This window comes from Columba livia, chromosome 1, assembly GCF_036013475.1.
Source record: "Columba livia isolate bColLiv1 breed racing homer chromosome 1, bColLiv1.pat.W.v2, whole genome shotgun sequence".
In the NCBI taxonomy this organism is placed as follows: domain Eukaryota; kingdom Metazoa; phylum Chordata; class Aves; order Columbiformes; family Columbidae; genus Columba; species Columba livia.
This window is the reverse complement of record NC_088602.1, coordinates 153,944,872-153,971,961: the sequence shown is the minus strand read 5'-3', so window position 1 is coordinate 153,971,961 and position 27,090 is coordinate 153,944,872. Positions and strand designations below refer to the sequence as shown.

General features: G+C 41.4%; 2 protein-coding genes across 2 annotated transcripts in view; one reads left to right on the top strand and one right to left on the bottom strand.

Annotated features, from left to right (window-relative positions):
- The window catches only part of SYN3 (synapsin III), a 199,991-nt gene that overhangs the window by 73,267 nt on the left and 99,634 nt on the right, over positions 1 to 27,090 (top strand). The window lies entirely within an intron of this gene.
- Positions 1 to 27,090, bottom strand: part of TIMP3 (TIMP metallopeptidase inhibitor 3) — a 39,143-nt gene that overhangs the window by 4,930 nt on the left and 7,123 nt on the right. The window contains exons 2-4 of the mRNA XM_005507595.3: positions 7,336 to 7,418; positions 1,169 to 1,280; positions 374 to 495 (exon numbers count right to left, since the gene is read on the bottom strand). Coding sequence (XP_005507652.1) covers positions 374 to 495; positions 1,169 to 1,280; positions 7,336 to 7,418 — 317 coding nt within the window. The remainder of the gene's footprint in view (positions 1 to 373; positions 496 to 1,168; positions 1,281 to 7,335; positions 7,419 to 27,090) is intronic.

Here is a 27,090-nt window from a genome sequence, read left to right as displayed (position 1 = left end):
AATCTTAGTGCTAGTGCTAGGCTGTGAGGTTTTAAGCACCCAAGATGTTTACATAGGAAAAAACCTGGACATATCTTGCCAAGCCTCTGATACCTGATTTCATTCACCTGCAAATCATTCTGTGTGGATTTTGAAAGCCTTCCCAAACTCCAACTAACTCCAACAGGGCATTAAAAGGCATAGACTGCATTTTTATTTGATTGTCTCTTCTCTACTCTCAACACTAAAGCTGGGGTTTTCTTTTACCCTGTATAAAGTGTTGTCCTCTACTCCTCTTCCTGGCTGGTTAACCAGCATCATCAGTATTACCAGTCAGAAGAAAGAGAATTCTAAGGTTTGAATGTCTTAAGGCCACCTAATTAGAGAGACATACCTTGCATCCACAGCCCAGATGATAACGATGATTCAGTGCTTTACGCTGGGACAGAGTCAGCTGGTCCCATTTCTCATACCAGTTGCAGAGGCCAGTGTAAACCTTCCCTTCATACACACGGCCTTGAAAACAGAGACACAGTGACAAGTTAGCACTTCTCAGCTCAAGCACTTTTCTCGTTTCCTGAGATCACTAATGCTCTCAATATGTTTGGCTTCAGTCACTTCTTTTTATTAACTGGTTCTGGAATCTCTGGCCAGCAAGATTACAGCACTTCTGTAAGTTAGCCAGCTGTAACCACCAGCAACAAAGCACAGGTGAGTAATGACGCCATGCTCCTCTCATTAGCAGAGCGAAACTAAGTGAATCAACACCTTCACCAGAAACAAGACTGGGCAACTTGCGCATCCTTATCTCCTTGCATCCCCCCATCTCAGCAGCCTGCGTTTTCCCAGCTCATTCCAAAAGGGATCCTCCACTTCTGGTGCAGCTGAGTAGCAACCAGTTCCCTATGACAGACGTGACAGCTCAGGTATGAGTTGACAGCTGTGGATTGTCACACAGTATATTTGTCACAACATGGCTGGGTATAAGAGATATTGCAGAAGAAAGAGGCCAATCTAGAGAGTGAAATGACTCTCAGCATTAAAAAATGCTACACATCAAAATACTGTTGGCCATCTTAACACTTGGGAAACCGCGTACAGAGCTGTCTACACAGTCATCCATGGCCTTAGCAGGTGTATGTATGGAACAGAAGAAGTTCTGATTATGAAAAAGTACTCTGTCCTTTACCTGTAATCAGATATTGGTACTTGTTGACCTCCAGCTTGACTCCACAAAGACTCTCAGAGGCTTCTGTGTAGATGTACTGAACATGTGGCATTATCTGGAAGCCCCTGTACATCTAGAGAAACAAATAAAAATGCTTTAAGTCATCTCAGGATGATGATTTTTCACTTAGATTCCTCACAATCTATGTTCCTAGACTGCAATGGCAAGGACTGAAGCTTTAGTTTTTACAAGGGTGAAAGATTGATCACACAAGCTGGACTTTGATGCCAGTATCCCCACCAAAACTGCTGGTGGAGAATACCCACCTGTTAACAAGCCATTGCAATTCAGCACAGGGACCACTTTTCCCCACCCACATCATTTCCAGTGGCCCTGAGTGAGCAAAGCCACCAACGTTGCAAGCTCTGCCAACACACTGAACAATTTTTTTTCTTTATATAGCTCATAATTAGGAAGAAATTGAAATACTTTGAGTTTGGAATCTTTCTCCTTCACGTGATTTAAACAATTTCTTCTGAACTAAGACTTGTTTTAAACAATGATCCTATTTTCCAGTGTTGCTGCTGGAAAGGTTTCAAATCTTTGGCACTTGATCCAAGTCATCAAGCCAGACACCTCCTTCTCAAACACCTAGCATACGCAACTCCTGCTGACCTCAGCAAAGATTTAATGTTTCTCTTACTAAATGAACACAGAAACAGAATTCTGCCCCATCTCTTAAAATCAGCCTGGTACTGAGCATCATAAAGAAAATATCATGTATACATAATCCCCCTATGCTGCTTTTCCTTTTTCATAATCTCTCTTAAGGGGATGCCAGCATACAGTTGAGTGATTGAAATATGAACCCACAGATACACTAGCAGTTGGACTGTCAGAAATTATGATGTGTCCCTATCTGACCTGACCACTGCAATTTAGGGAAAATCATCCATGCCTGTTAGTAGCATAATGAAGACTGCATAGCAATGAAACAACCACTGCATTCATACATTGGACCAAATAAAACATATCCTAATTTTGAAATATTGAGGACTATTTTCCTCCCAATTTCATCTTTTAAATTTGGTTATCTTTTCAAAGTATTTGGTCTTTCTTCCTCACCAACTGTATAAATAGCCAATGTTTAAAAGTTAAAGGAAAACAAGAAGAGTCATAAAGAATCACAGTTTCGTAGCATTTCCCAGCCTCTCCTTTTCTCTAACAGCTTTATTCATACACTTTCACATTCAATTTAACTGTAAATATTAAAGTGAGGCAAAAGAGGAAAAAAAATCCCAAACAATCCCAGAGATACGAATTCTTGCTGTCATATCACCTGAGCAGTGGCATTCTCTTCCATGTTGTATTCTATTTCTTGACATCCCCTATGATCCCCACATATGTGTCTCCATTTGTTCATCTTTCACTACCCCCCTCCCATTTAAAAATTAAGAAACGTTCTTCTTCTACAGAATTCATCTGTGCTATTCTTTCTGATGTTAGGGGCCTGATTCATACCTCTATGAAGTCAGTGAAAGGATGTCTTTTGATTTAACAGGTTTTATGCTAGGTCCAGATACTGCATTTAAAAAAACATATAAAAATTCTACTAATTCTGCTATGCTGAGAGGTCAAACTATCTTCTTGGCATCCATGGAATGTCTGCCAGGTTTTTTTTTTACTTCCTTAGTTATATTACCTCAATCAGCATAACCTTATAACCATATCACAACTCAGTAACAGCACTGCTGTGTACAGTAAAAGACATGCTGAAGAGTTTGCATTTCCCAGCCTTTCTTCTGCACTCAGAAAATATGCAAGGAAAGTTTTTTTTTTTTTAATTAAGCATACTGTATCAACAAAAGCTCACAGATTGTGTTTGGAATACAGCATTTTGTACATGAGTGAGCAAAGAGCATATTCTTACACTGAAGATGGAAGAACTGAACCTTGCCTAAACTCTGCTTTATCCCTGCAGTTTTCTTGGTGTGGGACAATCCACTCAGATTTTCCAATTATGTTCAAGAGAGCTGGCAATCTAGGCTCTGGCACACGCATCCTGTCTGTCCTTGGATGAGTTACTTAGCCTTCAGTACACTTTTGTTCCTCATCTGTAGAACAGCCCTGCCTTGCTTCAGGCCTCATTCCAGTGGATGTCACAGCAAGAAGCTATGATAACAGTATCTAAGCAGATAAGGTGAGCTAAGATAACAGCTGGGGCTGCCCAGTTTCTCCAGGCAGTGCATTATCTATGTTGCAGAGAGCTGTATGCTCTGCATGTGCAGTACAAAGGATCTGTCACTCAGAGTGTCAAGCTTCAAGTAGTGTTGGGCTAATTCAGTGTGCTATCAAGTCTACATGTGCACAGGCACACTTTGAGCCTGTTCTCCTCCCTGCATAAAAGGCTACAAGGGAGACTTATTGTTCCTCTGAGAAGGTGCTTAGGCCCTTCCTACAGGACCCTTACAGTCATCACTCCTCGCATCTTCTGCACCATCAAGCTCAACATGACTGCCTATCAAGCAAACAGTGACGCTGAGCCTGGACCTAGTTTCCTATTCCCTTTCCATCAGGGACAGCACTGTCAGGGTTACTGAAGGAAGCATGCTCAGCCTCTCAAAAAGCACTTCAGCTCACCCCTTGGTGACCCTCATCAATGCTAGCAACTGTCACGCTAATTGAGCCAGTGCTGGGGGCAGACAGCGCCTGCCTCATCCTCTGATGACTAAAGAAAATTCACCATGACCTTGGTTCTCAGGGGAATAAAAAAAAAATTGGCAAGGGGGATTCTTCTACAGATGCCCTCTTTCAAAACAAATAAAACAATACCTTAAGTATTATTTTCGGATACACAAAGTATCCTGGAAGTGCTATTAGACCAGTCAGAAGAAAACCAACCATAAAGCTTGCCTCTCCTAAGTGCCACCCTCGGAGTCCTCCTGTCGCCACAAATGTGTATTTTTGGAGGCATAATGACAGGGAACAAAGTATTAGCAAGCGTCACATGGTGGTGTCTGCTAGTGCTGCTCCATTTTCAGCTGTGTCAGCATTTCCCTTAGCAGCCCCCATACTGCCTCAGAAATGCACATGCAAATCCTATGGTGGTTCATACTGCATGATTAATTTCACCCTGTGATATGATGTTCCTCCCTCTGTCCCTCCCATGTGAGGTCACAAGAGATGCCAAGGCTTGGAGTCATCTTGCCTAACTTTCAGCTACCTAAAATCTAGGGATTTCTTATGAATTAGGCATCCTCTCTAGTCAAACAGCAAGGATGGGCACCTCGAGAACAACTCAGCCTATCCTAAAATAGCTGTCTACAACTGGTGGACTGAATTACACTTTGGGGGCTCTTGTGTCTTTCCATTGACAATCAAGAGAGCAGGAAAGACTCAACACCTCCTTTTAGTCTGTCTAAAATTAAGCTAAATTAATCTCACCCCACTTCTTTCCTTATGGGACTATCAGGTTTCACCCCTTAGAGTCATTTTACAGATTAGAAACAAACCAAGGAAAGCCTCCTTGCTTCTGGCAGCCTGTGCAGAGCACCGCCATGGTCAACCAGGACTGTCTGTGTACTTGATGTAGAAATAACTTATCTCCTTGTTTCCTTTGCAGTTTCCCAAAATAGGTTTGGGCCATTCTCAGGATGCACTGCAGCATCACAGAACACGCAAGGGTTAGATCAGTCCCTGTGCAGACTTCTGACACATGATCTCAAAATATTCATAATTTATTTGAGAAAGCGGTGGGGGAAGGCAGTGGGTACCTGAAAAAGCACACTGCCTTGTCCAACAACAAACCTGAACACAAGAAAGCCTGGTGCTGTTTTGCGCCTGTGGGCTGACCTTGTGCTCCAGTCCAGCCCCCAAGCTGGTTTAGCCATGAAATTCAGCAGGGATTTCAGGAGTGTTAGTGAGAGCAAGAATCAGCCACAGCAAACTCCAAGGAACCCATCAAAGAAATACAAAGACTGTTTGTTGCCTTTTAAGGCTCTCAATGTTTTTCACATGCAATTCAGTACACACTGAGACTAAATAGCTTGCTTATTTTTCATCCGCAGGTGCAGATGGGTTTATAGGTGGCCAAAAAACCACTGACATGTTAGTTTGATCTCCAGAGTTGTTCTCATGCAGCTGTGCTGAGCCATAGACCTCCTTACTGTTCTTTTTATCAGGAGGACAGACGGCTTTCATTAGGGCAAGCAAGGGAGAGATTTGCTGCATCATTCTGAGCTTCCCCACTGTATGGAGCTGAATCCCTCTTTATACTGAAGTCTCTAAGCTCAGTAGAAAGACAGCAGGGTTTCAGAGAAGACACTTGGTTTGTTTATCAAGAACTATGTCATCCAGACATTCCAGTTCTACTGAGCACTTTGACTGCTTCAGGTTCTTTCCTGTCAAAGGTCACAGCCAAATGTGCAAGGCAACATCTCACCAGCCCACCATGTGTGCAGCAGGCATGGAGGCTGTTTGACCACCACAAAATCACCTTTAAAATCACTCTTGCTTTTGTTGGACATGTAGCTTCCTAACAAAACGCCGTGGGATTGCAAAAAGACAATTGTTCTCATGTGGTCTTGATGTGAGAATGCTGCTAATTACTGCAGTATCTGCTGTAAAACACCCTGGCTCTGTGCTGCAGAATAAACCAATGAAAACAGTCAGAACAGGCTCAAGCATCTTTTTTAGAGATTGACATGATGGTGTCTATGGACAGTAAAGTGGCTGCTGCTCCACTTAGCATCCTCCCCTTGCTTGGGCTTATGCTCCTCCCTATACTAAAAGACACATAGAAACCTTTTCTGTTCACAGCAGGGACACTGCTGGAGGTTCTAGGTTGGAGGAAGAATGCTTAATGCTGTTCCAGAGATCTCTGACATCACAACTCACTGGCTGACAATGGGGCATGGCACATCATTACTTAGGAGAGCAGTGGGTTACACTTGTTAAGCTCAAAGAGCAAGCACAGAGTGCTGCAAGCCTGATGAGGCCACAAATAGCCAAACAAGAGGAAGAAAAAAAATAAATAAAAATAAAAAGAATCACAGCATTGTCTCACTGTCTCACTCTCTTAAAAAGAAATTTTTAAGGTTACGGAAATTAGTAAACGCAGCAGCTCATGCCTTCTTATTCAAAGAGCAAGCATTCCACTCTAGTGGAAGAGCCATGCCAGGACCAGATTTGGCTACATGTGCGGTTTTGTGACAGCTTATGAAACAGGCTTTGCATCTCCTCCTCCAGGCTTGCGTGCTTAGCTATAAACTGCCTTATAAAGGGAGTTACTGTTATGAGGCCGGCAAGTGACTGGCTTTTTTCTGAACCTTTACTTTGTCTAATATGTTTCAGATTTCTGCAGTCTCTGCCAAGCTTTTCCATCCCCATTCCCTCCCCCCCCCCTTTTTTTTAAGACATAAACCAGTCTTATGACGGGAATGGCATAGCCAAGAAAAACAATCTAGGGCTGATTTTTAGCATTACATAACAAAGGGTCACTAAGAAAATACCCAAGTCCAAGCAGCAGGTTGAATGCAGTTTGTTCAAAGAATTAAAGCTCTGAAGAGCGGAACTAGAGAAACCAAGCAACTGGTGTAGGAGATCTACTTCTTTTCATCTCGGAGTCAATATTTTACAGGTCTTATGAGCTGATGCTATTTGAAACCTACAGTGTTTGGTTTAGCTTTATATAAAGACTTCAATTTACAAGTTTCATTTGTTCTGTACATGGAAAAAAAAATGCCATCATTTTAACTGATGGCCACAAGGAATGCAAGGAAAGAAGAGATGAAAGACCACACTTGCAAAGGTGGCAGACCCCCTACCACCACCACATTTTGCATTTAATGGAAGCACTGCATGGAAAAGCTTGCATTTCCACAGTTTAACACTGCATATGTTGAATACAAACAGGACTCCAGTATCTAAGAAGCCCATATGGCAGCTTTTACTACTAGAAATTTTAAAAATAAAGGAAGAATTCAGGTATTCATCATCACATATCTCTTCCTACCCCTCTTTCCCCTCCAGGAAAATTTCTACCAATTGCTGGTTACCTTCCATTCTGGCTGACCAATATGAGAAGATGAGGTGCTGATATTTTAAGTATGCAAATCCTGTTCACTATTAAATGTTAATTAGAATTATTACCATACCTACAAGCTTATACAAAGTGTCTGTAAACATACCTTCATCTGCTTGACTGTGTATCTCATAGTTCCAAATGGTCCATCTTTCATGAGCTTCTTCCCCACAACTTTAGCTCGTATCACTGTCATAAGAGAGGAAAAATACAACAAATTATAAACAACTTTGCACAACATTTAGGCTAAACCCTCCTCTTCAAAAAAAGGCCACTTAGATAAATTAGTCTATAAAATAAAACAAAACTGCAGGCCGAACTTCCTCTTGATTTGTTTTAAATTTGACACACAATGAAGGCATATAGAATGGGACGGCAAAGCAAGTATTTTTTTAGAGGAAATCCAGTTCTGTGTGAAGAATAAGAACAAGCATTATTTACGCTGAAATCTCACTGAAATCTGCAAAGCAGACTATAGCTGGGACCAAGACAGGTTAACATTTTTGCACTAAACCAACGGGATTAAGTTTGGAATTAATGTTTTAACTCCCAAAATACAGAATGATGTTCAACAAGATACTATTTTTAAACTGTTCTTTGAGTGTCCAATGCAACCTCTGTTTCCCAGTAACCACAACAATACAGTACAGTGCACTGGAATATTCCATATCTTGGGACTGCACTAGACCTTGCCACCTTTCAGGTGCCACAAAACTCGCAACAAATGACGGCCTTGAACAAATCACTACTGTGCAAAAACAGATTTATGCTAAGGGGCAGCGTTCGTACATGCAAGTAGCAGCCTGATGGAGACACCTCCACTGCACCACAGGTGCACCTCAGCAATGCCAACTGAGGCCAGGCCATTATAGATAAGGCTTTTGAGGTCACTCAGTTGGATCTAGTGGATAGTTTACAGTCAGTGCTTAATGAAGAGTCCTCCTGTACATGTATTTTTGGAGCATTCCACAAAAAGAAACAACAACACTCCCCACCCACCCCCACCCCCCGCCCCGCCCAAGCCACTACTGTTCCACTGATCCTCTTTGAAGATGTTCTGCAATCACCTGCTTGTCTCAGTAGAGGAGCAAAGCTTAGTGACACGGCAGGCATTATTAGCTTAAGTCTGCTCCCCTACAACAGTCATATCACATAATACAAGCACCAGAAGTGGCTTGATTTTTACAAGGGCTGCAGAAAATGAGATTGGAGAAGACCAATCCTAGAACAATAAGGATCACTGTTAGAAAACCCTCTATCCCAAATGCCACTCCTATGAACAACAGGACAAACAAAAGTAAACAAGGAATTTACAATTCCATCAATCAAAAGAAACACCAAAACTACAACATAACCACCCAAGTCTAACCTAAAATCTTATTCATCAAGCTTTTCATTACAAAGGCTATTCAAGTTATAACAGTAGAATAACCCAAAGAATGCAAAATACTCATAAGATGACTGATAATGTAACAGTCATATGTAATTCCCCAGAGACCTCTTTTTTGTTGAAGAGGAGATATCAGATACTTTTGCATAAAGCTTATATTGATACACCATTGCAAACAATGTATCTCTGCTGAATATATAGCCCAATGGTTCCAGACCAGTGAAATCCATCAACTAAGACAGACCATGTGCATCATCTCCTCTGAGCCCAGGAAGGTCCTGATCATAACTCCCTGCCCAGGACAGAGGTTGTACTTTCACAGCAATCTTTTCCAGCATTTCGTCTGTGTTTTGCTGAATATATCCTATTAACGCATCACAGAAAATAATTAATTAAAAAGCAGGAAGGCATGGAGGGGAGACAAAGAGGCAAAGATTCTCCTTTGCAAGCAGGAAAACCCAATGAGTTATTATTGGCATTATAGCACCACCTAAATGCAGCAAAGTTCGGGATCCATTTTGCTACAGAAGGACCTTGTTGCTTCTTAGCTCATCTAAGTTTCAAACAGCTGTAGAAGACCAGTGGAAGAAATGGGAAAAAGTGGAATCTAAGCTTTTGTTCACTACCTAGACCAAATTAATGAGGCAAAAAGCTTGGCCCAGCTTTCTGAATAGTCTGAAGAACAGGTTTAAAGGAAGACACAGGTCTGGTTATACACACCAGTTCCTGGAACTTGTTCCACGAGGATAGTGTGAAATGAAGACAAACTCACTCTCCTTTGATTTATATCCTGTGCTTCAGACCGACTTGTCAAATCAGTTTTAAACTAGATGAGCCAGTCCTGCTGGCTTTGATTCAAAGGACCAACAAAAACTTCATTCATTGAGTGTCAAACCTCATTCTTAATATTTTTTTCAGATTTCTGTTCTCCTGTGGCAGTAAAAGGCAGTACAATTTTATTGATTCTGCTATTGAACAAGTTGTTCAGTCTTGTTCAAAATTTATTAGCTACACTGAAGCATGTTCTCAAGGACTGCCAATATCTTTAAGGAACTAAGCTCTTGCATTTGTTGCCCCAACCACCAATGAATCCACAAAAACTAGACTGCCTAAGGGTCAGCAAGAACACAATTTCTTTAAGGCTTTGTGAATTCCAGAGCACTTCACTAATGCCAGAGTCTGTAGCAAAGTGTTTCAAAAGTCTTATCTTCATCTACTGCATATCTGATACACGAAAACTGAAAAACCTGGTGTTCGCCCAACACATCTGAAATCAACAATGAAATCTTCTATCTTCCTGACAGTGATAAGAAATATACTAAAAGGTAGCATTGCAAAACACCAGGGTTTCCAAAACAGAATGCAGTTGGCATAACAGATGACAGGCACATTCCCAATTGCTGACAAAATATCTAAAACCCCATTTTCTTCATGTACATCACTGCTAGCTTGGCAGCCCTTTAACTTCTAATTAGAGTAGCACAGCCACTTCAGAAAGAAACGAACTCTGATTTATGGGCTAATCAACAGTTTCACCACAGGACCAAAGTTTCAAAATGCACATCTACACTAGCATATAACAGCATCCCAATTTCAGCTAATGCTACACTTGCAAGAAGGTAGAAAGATCTGTGACTCTGTGTTTTCAGGTTATTGATCCTCAGTAAAGTCAACAACTGTCCTAGCAAATCCACCTAGTAATAAGCATGAAAAACCTTAGTGTGGGCAATAACTCCAAGCCTTTTGTAAATGGGTCAAGCCCTCTACCTTTCAGAGAAATTGCCTTTATCACCCAAATGGTACCTTTTCTAGGTAAGTTCCTTCCTTTATCAAAAATCTAGGAATGAACAAAGAACCCGCCCTGCCTCATTTTTCCCATACTAAAGGAAAAGTCAAGTTGTTAGCCAAGGAGCAGAGGATACTCCAAAATCCACCCCCTGTATTTTGTGAAGATAAATTCCCAGCCCCAGAGGACTGGATGCACCTGGGTAACTGGAGAGAAACAGTGGATGGACAGGACTGCTCAGACATTGCTCTTGCATGTCCAGCTTCATCACCCTAAGCCTCCAAGCAAAACAGCCACTTGCAAATCTGCCCAGAACAGAGCTCCAGGCTGCACATCTGCAGCCACCTCTTTCCCAGTTCCTGTCTTTGCTCCTTTGAACCACTGTTCACCAGATATACCGATGGACCACTCTTCACACCTGGCCAAAAGATAAAGAACATTGCTCTTAAGTGAGCACTGGCCATACATACTTGCCAGAGGAATTCTTCATCCTCTGCAAAGCATCAGAAATTTACAGTATTTCTGTTACATTAAGGATGTCAACTGTTCACTTCTGAGGACTCCTACTGCTTAAGCAGAAGGAGGCAAAAGGTGCTGTGACTGCTCCCCCTGAACTCCTTCCTTCTCCCTGAAGCTCTATTACAGTCCTGCTATTACTGATGGGAAACTTTATCCCACACAAGTGGTCACCAAAATAGCTGCATATTTTTAAACCACAATTCCTTTGAAGTACTGCCTATGAAAATACTCCGAGATGAATGTTTCTCAGTACTTTGGGGTTTCAGGTCGGGTCACTTTGTGGGACTGGAACAGTTGGCAAGGTCTCATGAGTGATTTGTAATTATTTATGAAAAGTTAAATTAGATGAGGATATAAATCTTGATAAGATAAGCATGGCAGTAATACCATGATTCAAAGAGGAGAAAACATGAGCTGCTTCTCAATATTTGACATGATTTAAAAAAAAAAAAAAAAATGAGGGAGAGAACAGAGAGAAACAAAACCGGACACTAGTTGATATTCTAAAAAAAACAAAAGAAGTTACAAAAATAACAACCTGTTGTGTTTGAGGATTAAAGAAATACACCTAATGACGTATCACAAATGATTAATGTGTTTAACTCCTTTCTCTTGTCACTCCCCACCCCCTTTTTTTTTTAATGTAAACTAGCTTAGTGCTTAGGAAAACAGAGATGGCTCAGATTTGCCACAGGACTAGTATAGTGCAAGCAGCTAATAGTCTGTGTTTCACTAGTATCTCTAGTGTGGTACAAAATGTGTGCAAGTGCATGTATAGACACAAAAATCACATATTTTTTTCCAAGTATCACTGGATGAGGTCTTATAAATGCAAACAAATCAGAATGGGCATAGGAGAAAAAGGACCTATAAGCACTTTTATTTGCCCAAGCACACATGTATCTAACTCAAGTACTGTTTAACATTATCCCTTACTTTGTGGCCATTTTCTCAAGGATTCATAGGAAGAATAGCAGAAGAGGACACAGGCTTTACAGCTGAGATAACAGAGAGCATTCTTTTCATGAGGCAAGGGGTAGACAAACAGGCAATGACCAATGTGAGGGAAGTGGACAGGTGAGATTAAGACAAGTATGTGTTAAGCTGAGGAAACAACATAGTAAAAAGGCTTGTTATTACCAAGTCATTTCATCCAGACACACAGTAGCTACTACATGTGTAGTTGCTCTTCTTCCCAACTGAAAAGCAAAGGCATTAGTTGTCTTAGTTTGGTCTTAGTTCAGTCCCATCTGTGTCCCTTGTCACGGCAGCCACTAGATGGTGACACTATTACAAACCTCACGTTAACGAGAGGGCAGTGCTACATGCACAGGCTAACACCAGTAATCCCAGTTGCATGCCCAACTCCACCATGAGAACCAGATGCTTTCATGCAAGTGGGCTGGCTGTCATCCATAAACAGCCTTTTAAAAGGAGGCACACACCCTTTAGAGACCAGGATTTGCTCCAAACCCATTTCCCTTGTGACCAATTACGAACAGCTCAGGAGAGTTAACAAATGCTACACTTCCCATTATTGTGTCAAGGATTTATTTTATTGGTGTGCAATATGAGTATTTTTTAAGTGAGAGGTTTGGCTCAGATGTACGCTCACTGGATTTAAGTGAAGGATGTGGAGGATTTTTGTTGTTTACTAATGGAGACACAGGGGACAAGTCTCCCAGCCCATTCTTTGACATCCAAAGAGTGGCAAAATAAAATATATGGGGAGCAGCAACGTGACCAGGAGGATGAAGAAAGGCTCCTTCTATCCTGAGGCCACTGACTACACTAGGAACCAGACAGCAAAAACAACCCCCAGTAGGATGGTGCGCTTGCAAATGCTGCCTTAACAGTAGACACAGGACATGCCAAGGAAGATGGTTGCCATTTTATTCATCCAAAGACTACACTAGGGCTCACTTCCAAAAGTGATTTACTGAGAACTTTTTACCAAGTTTACTAGAAGCTCTCTCATTGAGCCTGTCTCACAAAACCATCTTACAGTGCTGGTACATGCTGGAGGGCTCACATCATGCAGGACTAAGGCAGCTGGTACATTTAAAACTTCTGAATACATCTAGCACACCACTGAGGTATCAGTTTATTCTGGCATTTATGGGGGTGTCTCCTAACCTGATCAAGGCAGGATTTTTTTTTTTTTTTTTTTTTTTTTTTTTTTTTTACACATTTTCTAGCATTGATGCTGATAGTGCTACCTAAAGACAGAATTGCTGTGTCTGTCTTGCTCACTCTCGCTTATGAGCTGCGTTCCATTTCCTGCTCCCCTGGCTGATATGTGATATGTTAGCAATTACTACCAACACTCTTGGCCTCCCTAATACCAAAGGATCTTAACTACAAGTGGACTGTGTCCTTCGGACTGGAAGTCTGGCCCAGCTTTACAAAGCCTCTTGGGAAGCTCTATTAAATTGCCTGGTGGCTATAGATCTGTATGAGAAGCGAGTGGGACTTGTTTTGGAAAGGGGACAAGAAAGCAGCCTCTCACCCACTCCCCTCCACTTCCACAGCAATGCAGAACAGATGAAGAAATGCTGATGACAACAGGGCATCCATGAAGAGGGAAAAAAACAGATATAACCCTCCAGTCTGTTTTATGATCTGTCTGTACTGAAATCACATCTTCCTACATAACCAAAATAGAATTCTTTTACAAATTAGAGTACTGAATATGAAGGCTTCCTGCAAAGTGCAAGAAGGCTGAAAAAAAATACAAAAAAGGAGCTTTCTCTTTCCATCATGACCTCCAGCCAAAGCCACAACAACAAAACAAACCTCTTTTGCTTTGTCTTGGAAGGAGCCAAATCCAGCTGTGCTGCTACACCTCATCAGTAGAGAACCTCATCAAGAAAGCAAAAAAGGCAGTGAAGGAAGAGGTTCACTGCTGGCTGCCTTTCTCTTGTACCCCTCACCAAAAAACTAGCTCCTACAACTGGCAGTCCAAGTCTGCACCTCAAGCCTTTTCAAAGTGTTCTGAGGAACACTGACTGAGAAGGAGCACCTTCTTGACACCAGTCACCTCTGCCAGTCAGACAAATAAATTGCCACGTACTTCAGCAAGTGCATTGGAAGATTCTGACTAACAATAAAAATCTAAATAAAAAGAGAAAGGCAAGACACTCAGGTAACTTCCCTTCCCATTTTCTAACCAGAACTATGACATTTACTTTTGGTCTTTGTTCTACAGATTAAAAAAATGTTACTTGTCTGTGGCATAGCAAGGCTGTTTGAAGGCCACCCAAAAAAGTGGAAGGCAATTAAACGGCTTCACCTAGGCCCGAGCTCTAAAACAACTGATCCCAATTGAAGTTGCTAAATATTAATCTGGTTTCCCATTCCTGCAGATTTGCACAACAAGCTGAACTTCTTAATTTCCAAGACTACAAAATAAGGAGCGATCCAACTCTTTCACACAAGAACTATGATTGCATCAGACCTCCCATCACTTCAAAAAGTATAAACTACTCTAGAAGGGCTTTACTTGGGAGAAAGTTAGTTTTCCCAACAAGACAAAAAATAAAAGATGCAAGGTTGCATTAAACAAGCAAAATTGGTTTGTGCTTGGCATTTCACCTGTAGCTTATTAACTGGATACAATTTTTCTGATGGCAGCAGTAGCAAGCATTTTTCTGCCTCCTCATGTGGTGCATCTCACCCTATGAAAACCCAAGCTCACGTTGAAATACATTAGAACTGGAGAGGTCTCTGTTAGATAAGAAATTGCAAATTCTCTTGTAGACATTTCATTCAGGTTTCTATATGCAATTCGGCTGAAGACTTCAGCTGCCCAGCAGCGCCCCTGCATCTAACTCCTGATGTTAGCTCCCTTACTTTCCCATCATCTATTTGTATCTATTTGATAGTCTATTTGGAGGATGGAGGGAAAGACAAAAAGAAAGAGGAAGAAATGAGATATCTAAAATGCATTTATATCCATTTACAAGCAGAATCTTTCATGTCAAGGGCGACTAGCTTCAGGAAATATCTTGTGCTATACAGAGACGCTAAAGGAAGAAATAAAATAAAGAAAAACTAACAACATCTCTTGTTACTAGCTATTATACCTACTAAACTTGGGGAAGCCAGGTAGTCCCAAGAGATTAGCTAGAACAGGCACAGAATATAGCTGGTTGAGTTATATGCATTGCTAAATTAGTCTCACAGTTTGCATCAACACCGCATCCTGGGTCTGCTACAGATATAAACAGAGACACTGCAGACTACATAAGCGTGCCTATGGCTTTGAGAAACCTCTGGCAAAATAAAAAGAGAAAATGTCATTTCTGCAAACTAGACATTTCTCTGTCCCCTTTTTGGCAGGCTTTTTTTTTTTTTTTTTTTTTTTAAGTTCCACCTAAATATTTTCTAACTAGTTACTGAAAGCTGAATTCAGGCTAAAGGCAGTAGGCAAGTATCAGAGCGGAGGAAGGAAAAGCAACGCAAGTAGAAGGAGGGCAAGGGAGCACCTCACGAACAAAGCACTGTAGAGAGGTACCCTGTACCTCTCTCCAAGGGATGTTTTCAGCAGAGCGCATTTTGCCTCATTTTGTGCCACTGACAATTGCCAAAGAAAGAACTGCTTTCAGCCAAGGTTAGCAGTGTTGGAAAGATGGTTGTCAAAACCAACACACAACAGCACTTCCAAAGCCAACTTACAACAGTGGATAAAAATAACAAGCATATGACTCAAAGTTTGTCAGGCAATGCTCAGTTCAAAACACCTTTTCCATTTTCTTCTAGTCTACGTAACATTTGTGCAATAAGATTTAACTCAGTCCTTGCTTCCAAATCAAGTACTTCTAGACACTGTACATACAGGACAAGAGGAAGTCAGACTGAGACAGATAAGGCTCTGGTTTCTCATAAGCTCTTTGGAATTGTCCAAAGGAGCCATGGGTCTAAGCATTCCAGTCAGAATATGGCAGAGCTGAACTGAGACCAGTTAGGGGCAAATGGAAACCATATGTGATTTTAATGAAATAAGGAGCTGGTGCACACAGCTTGCTGCTGCAGGAGCATTTACTGCCTGAAAGGAATGTGCATCTGGCATTGATTGTTTCCCAACCCATCAAGTAAGCAGTAACATGGAAAGCAAATTTGAGCATATGATGAGAGATGAATTGCCTACAAAAGTACAGTTAGGGGAGCAGCCTCTGCAGGGAAAAAACATGTCCTTTGCCAGTGATTTAGTGATAGAGTTGCAAATGAGGCTGATCTTTAATTTCCACAGATCACGATAATAAATGACAAGAATAAGTGCTAGAGTGATTAAAATGGATCAAGTGGTGTTTTAAAGAAGCAACTACAATCACATAAATCCCACTCTGGTTCACATGGGGCAGGCAGACTTTTACTCCCTTGACGTCATGGGCACTGCTTAAAAATAAAGTACTGTTGATCCTAAGCAAGAGTAATATACAGCCCACAAACACGATGTTCCTTTTATGTGTACATCAAAATCAGTACACAGGGAGGAGATCTAAGGCTGAAGAGGCAGTGTAGAGGCATCCTTCCCTTCCACTTTTTAATTTTTGAGTGCAGATTTCCCAGGAAGCTTCAAATCTGCTGAGAAAAAGTCCATGCCCTGCAAAGCTGTAGATAAGTTGCTCTACTGGGACACTGTCATTCCTTCTGCAAGCTGTTGTGTTGCAGCTTGATATCTGGTTCTCAGAACAAAACCACTATCTTCACCAAGCAGCCAAGAGACTGCTCACATGTATCACAAGAGAAAAAGGGGGAAAGATGCTCTGATCCAGTGCTCAACCACATATACAGTGAATGCCCACAGCTGAACTTGGCAGACCATACTTTGTTTTTCATGTAATAGCAAAACCAGATACACAGAACTGGAAGGTCTTTCTTCCTTGTGCTAGACTTCCTCTGTGGGATATCTAGAGTTAACAAGCATAATAAATTAAACACTGTGTTTTTCAAGGAGGCAATAGAAAATTCTTGAGCCAAACCTGCCTATTTATTAGTCTTCCTTAAGCCACTGTGCAATCCATGAACACATTGGGAGCTCGCATCTAAATGGTCCAACAGAAGAAAGAAGGGGAAGGAGTCCTGCTAAACAGGCCATTTGAAAGCAGTTTTCTCCTGTGTGTTAGAAACATGGCAGCTGCAACAGCCCATATAAACCTTTCAAAACAAGGAGTATCAAAAGCCACAGGCCTGAACACTCCCTGCTTCAGCAACTTACTTCAGAGGACTCTCCTTGCTTCAGCACCTCACCCAGCTGGGACGGGTGCCAGCGTTCTGCAAGGAGGCTGCACTCCACTGATCACATGGTTTACACTCAATTTTGCACGTAGGAGCAAGAGAGGAAGAACTGTTTGGGAACATGGATAGATTTCAAGGGTACTGGGTGGGCCCACAAATTCCTTCCTGCATTAGAAAACTTGCATTAAACTGATAGGCTGAGCAGCTGTCCACGCTGAAGAGGTATACATATTTAACCAGGTCAGGCCTATATGTGCTGCTCTGCTGTTCCCATTTGCACTGGACCTGACAGGACCTAGTATTGCTTAGAGACCTGGAATTAAACCTGCATGCAAACAGCTTCTCCTGTGAGAAGCCAGTACCTTTGCCCACCATTCTTGAACCATTATAAATAGTTCAAAAGCTGACAGCCTCTGCAGACCGTTCACATACATCAGATGTGTCCATGGCACAGGTCTGGTTTATCATGATGCTTAAGGAATTTACTAATTACCCATTTTATTAAGGTCTATTATATAACCACAGTCATTAATACTACGTAGCTGAGCTTAGCTGTATGAAGAATTTTACCCTGGAGTCTGAGCACCATGTAAGGACTTAGGTGTAGCACACAGATCCTGATTCAGTGTTCATTGAATCAAGTGGAAAAGTTCCCTGAGTCCTGAATCACCCCCATGTACCACAATTCCCAGTCAGACTACAGATCAAGGTCAGGACAATATCAGGGTAAACTTCACACTGACCAATGTGCCCACCTACCCAGAACTTTCCAAGATCCCATGTAGTGCCCTGTCATAATGGTGTTCCAAAACATCATCCTTCATTTTGGACCTTCAAAGGAGTATCAAAAGCCAGAAGAACTCAGCGTTGATTCGTTGTATGTCCTCTGGCTCTCAAGACACAGGATTCACAGGATTTTCCCTGTGCAATGACACAGAGCACCAACAGCAGAAAGGGTAGGCAGACACTGGCAAGTTACCTTTGTTCTTCAAACAATTTTCTCAGAAAGTCCCTGACTGTCCTACTGACAGACTGGCCAAAGTTGTTCCATAAAAACTGCAGTGGAGAGAGAAACAGTATCACCATCTTTTTCTTTCATTATCCAAACATCCTTCATACAAACTTTTCATTAAAATACCATGTTAATTAAGAGCCCAATAGGCCATAAACAGATTTCGCAACGTTGTGTGTCAATTGGACATTTATATGCATCTTGGTGCTCCTAATGAAAAATTAATGAGATATGATGCTTAGCTAGACTTCTGAAAGCACAGAGACCACACTAAATGGTTAACAATACCTGTCTACCACCAACTGTTGACTATTTTTTTTTTGCACAACAGATATAGAAATCCAAGACTAACCTGTACTGTTTTATTCCTAGTCAGTATTGCTAATAAGTGTTTTTACATGGAAATTCTCAAGTCTGACCATATGAATCTGATGGAGTTTTACTTAAAGTGAACCTACCAGTCAGTTAGCTCAACTGTGCTACTGGAATTTGAGAGCTTCATAAAGTATTCTTATCAAAAACTTTCATAAAGTTCCAGTTCGGGGGAGGCAAGCCTGCATTCTGGTATCACTTCTTGGGTGTCCTTGTAATTTTCTTAGACAAAAAACAAAAGGTCACAAGTTATGGTTGGCCAATCATGCCACAGCAATTACTATTCCTGAATGCTCTAAGGTCCACTAACTGTTTTGGGAGGCAGAAGTTCTCTGGATACTGCACTGCTGAATGTTTACAGATAAGGGTAATCATCTCCAGGGTATACACCAAGCTTGATGGCTTTCCGTCTGTCCAGGTCTCCTGAGACATTCCTGTAACAGGACTGTTTTGGCAAAGTAATAAACCGTCCTCCCAAGAGCCAGTTTTCAGGGCTCCAGTTGAGCTCACACCTGGAAACACAGGTGCACACATGTTTATGCATTGACAAGGAGGGATCTAACAGGGGGAAATATCTCATCTCAGCCCACTGGCAGCAGCGCTGCTACAAACTTGTTTGTTCATTTATGCGGCAAACCCAAGAAGAGCTGCCCATTGCCAAGGACTTCAGCAAGCAAAGGCTACATTGATTTGTGTTTTAAAGGGAATTCTCAGCATTAAGAAAAAGCTAACTATAAACTCCAGAGAACTAATGAACTGAAATCTCTCTCAGCTTGAGAGGTAGCATGTAACCTGATCAAAATCAGCACTTCCAGAAGGGGAGGTTGTTACTGTTCAACCATCAGGGATAGCACTGGTAGAAATATTTCTGGAAACGCTTTTTCTTGTCAGGAAACATAGTTTTACTTAAGTCACAAATTTCTAAGGAAAGCACTAACTTCAGCAAAACTGTTTTGTTTGGGTTTTTTATTTTATTTATATTTTTCTTCTCAGAAAAACAGACTTATTCTCACCCAGAACCAGCATTTCTCCGCAGCTGCAGAGAAATTACAGATAAGATTACCCTTATTTATAAGTCTAAATGTTCATATGAAATGACACCTTTGTTCAAAATGGATGTTCAGAACTAACCCTTCAAAACATTAGATTCAGATGCATGAGAATCACTTTTTCCACAAAACTCCATGCTAAAAACTCTGGTATTTTCATTTTGCCTCACATTTCAGAGTTCACCATTTCAAAATTCTGTATGGAGCAGAAATTGAAGCAAGTTTCTAGGCTTTCACTGTATAAATCAGAGGTGACAACAAGAAGCTTTAATGACAGAGTAAATTCATTTTTTCCCCCTCATTTTTCAGAAGCAAGTAAATTCATACCAATGAGAGCTACAGGTACTGAGAACTGGCATCATTTCAAAAAGCAAGCCATTATTCCCTGTCATCTCAAAGGGTATCTAAACTAAAATAAGCATTCAACATCAGAGATCAGTCCTTTAATTCACTGTGCCAATAAAAGTCTGTCAACACTGTAGACTGTAAATGAACATAGACATACTAGAGCTATCTTTAAAAAGCAACTTTGGATACCACACACTAATTTAATCTGGTCCTCAAGTAAAAACATTGGCCTGCTGAGTGCTCGTACTTTGAGACTGCAGGCAAGTCAACCTTGTGACAAATGCCTCCTACTCTCTTTTTCCTTTCTAGCTGTTTCCAACATTTTGAAGCAGCGTTGTTTGATTGCAGGCTGCTTCCTGAAGCTGCTTCCTTCAACTGCCTGTTTAACCCAGTGGGAATCTTTTCACTGATTTTAACTGGAGCAGGATCAGGCTCTAAACAAGCAGTGGTGGAATCCCTAGACTTAGGAACTGAACAGCTGTCTCTGCCTTTCCAAAAAGTAAAAAAAGAGGGAAAGTTATTCCTGCAGCTGTTTTCCCCTAAGTGCCTTTGCTCCAAACTGTAACAGGACTGGAGGGAGGGGGAGAAGGTGGAATTTTCATAACCCATTAGAAAGGAGCATGGACCATTGCGCAGCAGGTCTTTCAGTTCTACTCAAGCAGGGTCACCGCTGCCAGGCTCAGACAGCCCTAAGGGCACGGGAAAAGTCATCTTCTTGTTTTCACATCTCATTCACAGAATGGATAACGAGGGGGAGGGAGGAATCAGCTTTTGGGTTAATTAGCACCATGAACAGACAGCTGCATTGTCATTAGAAGTTCAAGAAGTCATCGGGGTCATTACTGAACAGCAAGATGTACACACACGCACACGAGGCACACGTCTAAGCCTGGCTTTTTAGCAGCCTTGCTCAGCTCTGATTTTCCACTCCCCCAAGGGAAACACTGAGTCAAGAACACTGAACTGTTGTAGTTCTGAGGAGAAGACAGAAGGATAAAGGCACTACCTCTGAATAGAAGTTGTTCATCCCCTTGGAACTGCTTAATTTCACACTTAATACACCAACTAAGAATAGTTATACGGCTTTTTTCCCCTGAGAAAAATCAGAGGTGTGTCTTACCAACGTATAGTTTCATGTCCATTTCTAATATTCTGTGGGATAAGCGGAACTCCAGTTAATTGAATCAGGTTATTGCTGCGGAGTTTCCTTCCACTGCTTCTTCCACAATCAAGGAAAACAAGGAAGTGCAAATGCTTATTAGCAAACCCAGAAATGAGCATGTATGAATAATAATGAAACAACAAAACCTCTAAAATGACAAGGACTGCTACTAATAAGGTCTGGAGCAGTGCTAGCCTCAGAGAGTCACAAGTTGGCTTAAAAACAAAACCAACAAATTATCCAACTATGCAAAACAGCCACAGATTACATTCTCATTGCCACAGTTTGCAGTAGCATTTTCTGGTAAGGGATTTTAGTGAAAATGCACCAAGACAAGTAAGGGTTCCCCTGTCACCTTCCAAACAGGGCAGCGAAGAAATAAAACCATGAATAGTTGAAACACTACTGCTTCTACAGAAAGCAGACTGGCAGTGCCTGGTCCTGTCAGCTATAGCTTTGCTGCCAATACATTCTAAAACCAAAATGGGGCTGAAACCACTATCACGATAGTGAAATCTCACCAAAATGTAGTTTTCCTTTTCTGGGTGAAAGGATCACAGATCCTGCTTGCTCTTGCTATTAAATTGGCAGGGAAGCATGTAGCTTACTCATAAGTGTATAGTTCTATTCAGTGCTTGCTCTTTACCAAGGGAAATTCCTCTGGAAATACAGAAACAAGTTGTTGGTTTGTTTGTTTGTTTATTTTATTTTAACCATTATTGCTCTATTGATTCCAGTGTACACTGGTTGCGCACATAACTGAACGTCAGTATGTTTACAACAATACAGCTGTTGCAGCAACTCTAGTAGAGATGTTCTCATGGGGGAAAAAATAGAATAAAGATATATAGTCCAAAATTCAGATGGGAAACAACATGCATCAGCATTTCAGTGTTAATTGCTCAAGTTAAGATGGCTGCTGTGAGCTCTGAAGTCCAAGTGAGCTAGGTAGCCCCTCTTAAAAAAACTCCTTTGAATTCTTCCCCCTCATTCAGGTCTCTGGGTATTTTTTGAAACAAAAACTGCCTTTTCTATATTTCTCTATGGTATAGCCAGGTGATGCTGCCTCAAAGCACCACCACAATAATCTTTCAATAACAACTTCAGGCAATCTTTCCTTGATGGTCCACATATATATTGAGGAATATATGCTGGAAGGAACCCTGTCACATGCTGACCTTACAATGGCTCGACGAACAAATGTAGACCCTGCACAAAAATGTGAACCCCCAGGTATGCCAAGACAACTACCACCCTAGGACCCTGTTCTGTTTGTCCTCCTGTCCTGTCAACAAGGCTGCCTAGTCAGGATGTGTGCAGGCAATGTTGTCAAAATCAGAAGAGGGGAGGTTTGAACAGCACAAAGGACAAAGTTTACGTCAATGGCCCAAGCTGCCATACTGCATAAAAGACAAACAGGAAAACACTTTGTGACAGGAGGGAAAGAAAGACACAGCACTTCCCTTTACTCTACCCCTTCCAACAGCCATTAGTACAGGAGGAAATCAGTATGAAAAAAAAGGCATTCAGAAACAAATATGAGATCTTGCCCTGACAGGAAGGAACCTATTGGCTTGAAAACTTTCCGGTAGTAGTGAAAGCCTTGTTTCCCATCCAGCCAAATACACAGGTGCTGTCTGCTTTCTACAATTCACACCATTTCTTCAATCAGTTTAAAGATGGTGTAGGAATAAAGGCCAGTAAGGACCCGCTTCCCTCTTTACTTGCTGTTTTATCAACAGTCAGTGTGTTGGAAAGGAAAAGTCTCCTTGGGATCAAGCTCGCAGTACTACTCCAGCAGACTCCTGCTAAATCACACAACAGCGAGGGATGTAGGGCTTTGTAACACAAGGATTTATTAGTCCTAGGTTTATATTCCTGTAATTATTTGGTGTCAGAAGAATCCTCAGAACAAAAGATGAGTAAATACATTATGTTCATCCTGTTGGCCTCCCAGTCAAACAGAAAAAGAGCAAACCAGAGTATACTGGGAAACTCAGGAGATAGCTGCAATTTAGAATGCATGCAGGAGGTAGATTAGACATTCATACTGATAACAAAAAACAGACTCCCCAAAGTTAAAATAACAAATGCCTTTAAAGAGTTCTGGAGGTAACTTAAAACTGCAGGGTTTGAATCAGTCTCTAACTATGAGGAATTAGGATGACAGCCACAGAAGAGGGCTCTGGGAAAGTCAGACTGCCCCACACCAGTCTTCTGTGAGGGATATTATATCAGTTTTGGAACTCCAGCCTAGCTAGATGATGCATATGACTCACCATCACAGGTTCTGCTGCAGGGTGCTTGTTCCAAAGTAAAGGTGTTAAAGGCAACATACCAATAAGGGTCATTGGCTGTTTGCCACCAGGTTTAGTCAAGCTTCCCTCTGAATGGATAATACTCCATTAAAACCTTGCTGTGATTATTTGGGGTCTCTTAAAGTGCCACCTAGGAGTTCTGTCTGATATTGTGGAATCCTCTGCGTTTCTCTGTAAAGCTGCAAACTGTTACACAGTGAGGGAAAACCAGAACAGCTGCTTAATTCTACTGAAAATATACTGTCTGTAGAGGAGATGGAAACAGACTTATTGAAGTTTCCTTTTTATCTTGATCCTCTAAGGAAATAACCAACTAAATCCTTAATCTCCCACCCCCTTGGGGAAAATAAAAAAAATTATAAAATTTTTTTAAAAAGGAAGATAAAAGACAGGTGCTGCTCTTCATATTTACTAAAATAAAACAGAGGGCTTAAGAACTCATCCTGCCCTTGCCCCAGCACAGTTCTTTGCAATACTGAGGCTCTTGCACAGAAACTGCTGTTCTTGTCTTCCCATGCTTCTCTGGGTTTGTGATTTTTGCCCTGTGGGATGCTAAGGGAGGGCCCTGTATTTTGTGGCTATTGAAGTACTGTACATGATGGCTACTGAAGTGCCCCAGGGGTCACTTTACTGTTCTATTTCCTCTTGGACTGATTTTCTTCACCAGTGCATTTAAGGTATTCATTACTGCAAGTGCTATACATTTCTATGTAGTGTGGTCCCTTGACTAGTGTCTCCTGCTCCTTCTTAAACCCTTTTCCCCCCACCCTCCCTTCTCCCAAATACCAGAAATTTTTCAGCTTTTAGCTGTGCACCACATGCAACATATTATTTATTGGAAGAAATTGTTTACTCAGCAACAGGCCCATGTATTCTAGTCCAGAAGCAAGCGTGATAAACTCCCCAAGGAAACTGTTTCATTCTAAAAGGACTCCCTCCATTTTCCTAGGGAAATTGAAAGCAGAGGACCCAGCAATCACAGGCTTCGCAAGAGCAGGTCCTAAAGGCCATTTCATACTGTCACCTCAATCCCCTTTAATCTGCAATGTGCATTTCTCTAGACCTATGAAAGGCAGGCGGGATATTTATAGCAGTGTCAGAAGAGGCAGGAAGTAGGAAATCGGGGCGGGTGTTTGGAAAGTGTATAAAGGGCTTGGAACTGTGAGGCCAGCCTGGAACTCCTTCCCCAAAAAGAACATAGAGCTGAAAGAGAAGTGTCTGGGGAATAGCTGGTTTTCTACAGATATCCTCTGGCTCCCTCCTCCCATACCTGTTGGCTTTCCAACACCAGCTATTTCCTGTCTTTCAAAGTCAAGTGGAAGTTTTCCATTCTGCGGTTTTCCTGTCTTGGTCCAAGCAAGCACATTTTCTCCCCTATATTTTAACTGTTTGAAGACCAACACCAAAATCTGTTCTCTAGAGGGAAAAGCTTCCTATTTACAGCTGATCCAAGAAATTTGAGAGAGGTGATTAAATGTCAGAGGAGCAAGATCTTTGCTTTTTCATGTTTCACTGAGCATGAGAGACTGAACTTGTGTGAAAAAATGCTCCAGTGCTCTTCTATAGAAAATAAACAGACTAATATAATGCCAGCAGGCCTCCCTGCACTGCAGTAACACCCCTTACGGAGGGAAATGTGGAGAAAAGGAAACGGATGTTGAAGTCCCCGTATTGTAATTACAATACAGCATGAAGGAGCTAAAATTCAGGTCCTTCAGTCTAGCCCCACAGGAGCCTGGGTCATTTTGAACATGGACCCATGAACAGAAGCACTCCAGTTTCCTATATGCTATTGTGGGATTTGCTTTTTTTTTTTTTTTAATGAACCACCAGGGAGCAAGAAGTAATAATGTGTTACCTTCATGTTGTTGTACCTGGTGTAGCCATTACTATCTGTGCAAGCATTGTGCAAATTCATTGCAATTCATCATCTGCTTTGCTGAAGTATCAGTGATCGTGGAGGCCAGCAGACACCTGGGCCTTTTCAAGTCACAGTCAAGGAATTAAAAAGGGAAAAATCTATGGCATCTTTTTCATCCTTGGGCACTTTCACGTATCTTTCTCTACGTCCCAAATAAACTAGTTCTAAGCTCTTTAAGAACCAACAGGATTACAATACTCTGACACTTTAACAACAGATGGGTAACTAAAGAAGACTAGGGATTTTCTATTAGAGTATATATTTTCATCCAAAATCAATAACAAATAGGTGTTGAACAATGATGGTTCTGCTGTTTGCAGGCTGACTGCAGTAGGTCACGTCAGGTTACTACTTCAGATATATGAAAGGTACCTTTTGACAGTATGTTGCATCTGGCTTAATTTCATTTGCTTCTCCTGCTATGCAGTCTGCATGATTTTCCAGCTAAGCTGTATTTTCCTTATAACTCACCTGGTGAATATAAAAGGAGCCCAAGCCCTGCACATACACCCATGCAACTTGCACTTCTTGAAGAGCTGTTTGAAGAAACTTTGCATTTGTCTAAATGGAGGAAAACAACAGGATGGCTACAGTCCAGATAGAGTAAAGAGTGTATCCTCTGTCCATGGGCAGTTGACCCAGCCAGGATTTTTAAAGCCTAAGCCTTGACTGCCACTTAGAAACAAATATGCTACAGGCAATTAGAGATCAATCAGTAAAGCATCGAATTGTTTTATGTGTATTCTCCTACCTGTGTGTTCCCTGAAGCCACAGTAGCCATTCACCCTCCTGGACAGATTAGATCCACCTTTGGCAAGTCCCACAGTTTCAGACAGGGTGACCTACCACATGTCACACTAGTGATTCTTAACCAGCCTGTTTCTAGTTCATCAGTGCTTCCATACAACACATCTCCCTTCTCCAGTAATCCTTCTCTGCTCCTTACACTTCAGGACTAGTCTTTGAAGGGCCTTTGTCACTCCTACAGCTCCTAAATACCTTCTCCCATTACAAGTTTCCCATTGAGCCTCTTTCTGTGATCATCCTCTTCCCCCACCTGTAACACAGATGGAAGTTTTCAGAGCTGAACCCCAGACAGATCACTAGTTCCCCACAAGCACAACCCAGGACCTTACCCTCAAGTTAACAATGGCCTCCCCACCATTCTCCCCAAGCACTGCTCTCTGCTGGTTTCCCAGGAGGGACACCCCAAATCACCTCCTTTCTTCCCAAGATAAAAATGAGACTCTACATCTCAGGCAAAGTGTTGCTGATACTTAATGATGTTTGATGTTATTTTTTGCACATGCATCTCTCTGCTATTTAACTTGAGTTTTGTTGTCTGTATACTGTTTCTCAAGGCTGAAATTACCCTTTGGAAAGGTCTTGTATAATCACCAGCAGGGATTTGGACTATTCATAGTCAACATTTATTTTATCAGCATGCAATGCAAGAGATTATCTTGTTTCCAAAAGAATCCCAGAATCTTTTCTAGCTGGCAAAAACATTGAATAAATAGAACAATCAGGGTTGTGTAAAACTACTTGCATTTTTGTGTTATTAGACATTGTCAGTTAGCGTACTAAATCTTCACTCTAGTTACTCAAGGGAATTACTTCAAATTACAGTAGAAGGTCAACTTTTTTTTTTTTTTAAACAATAGTTTTAAGCTCTCCAGTGTTTCTGACATTCCTCTTAGAAACCTGAAATCATCAAGTCAAATTCAACACTGATACAAGATGG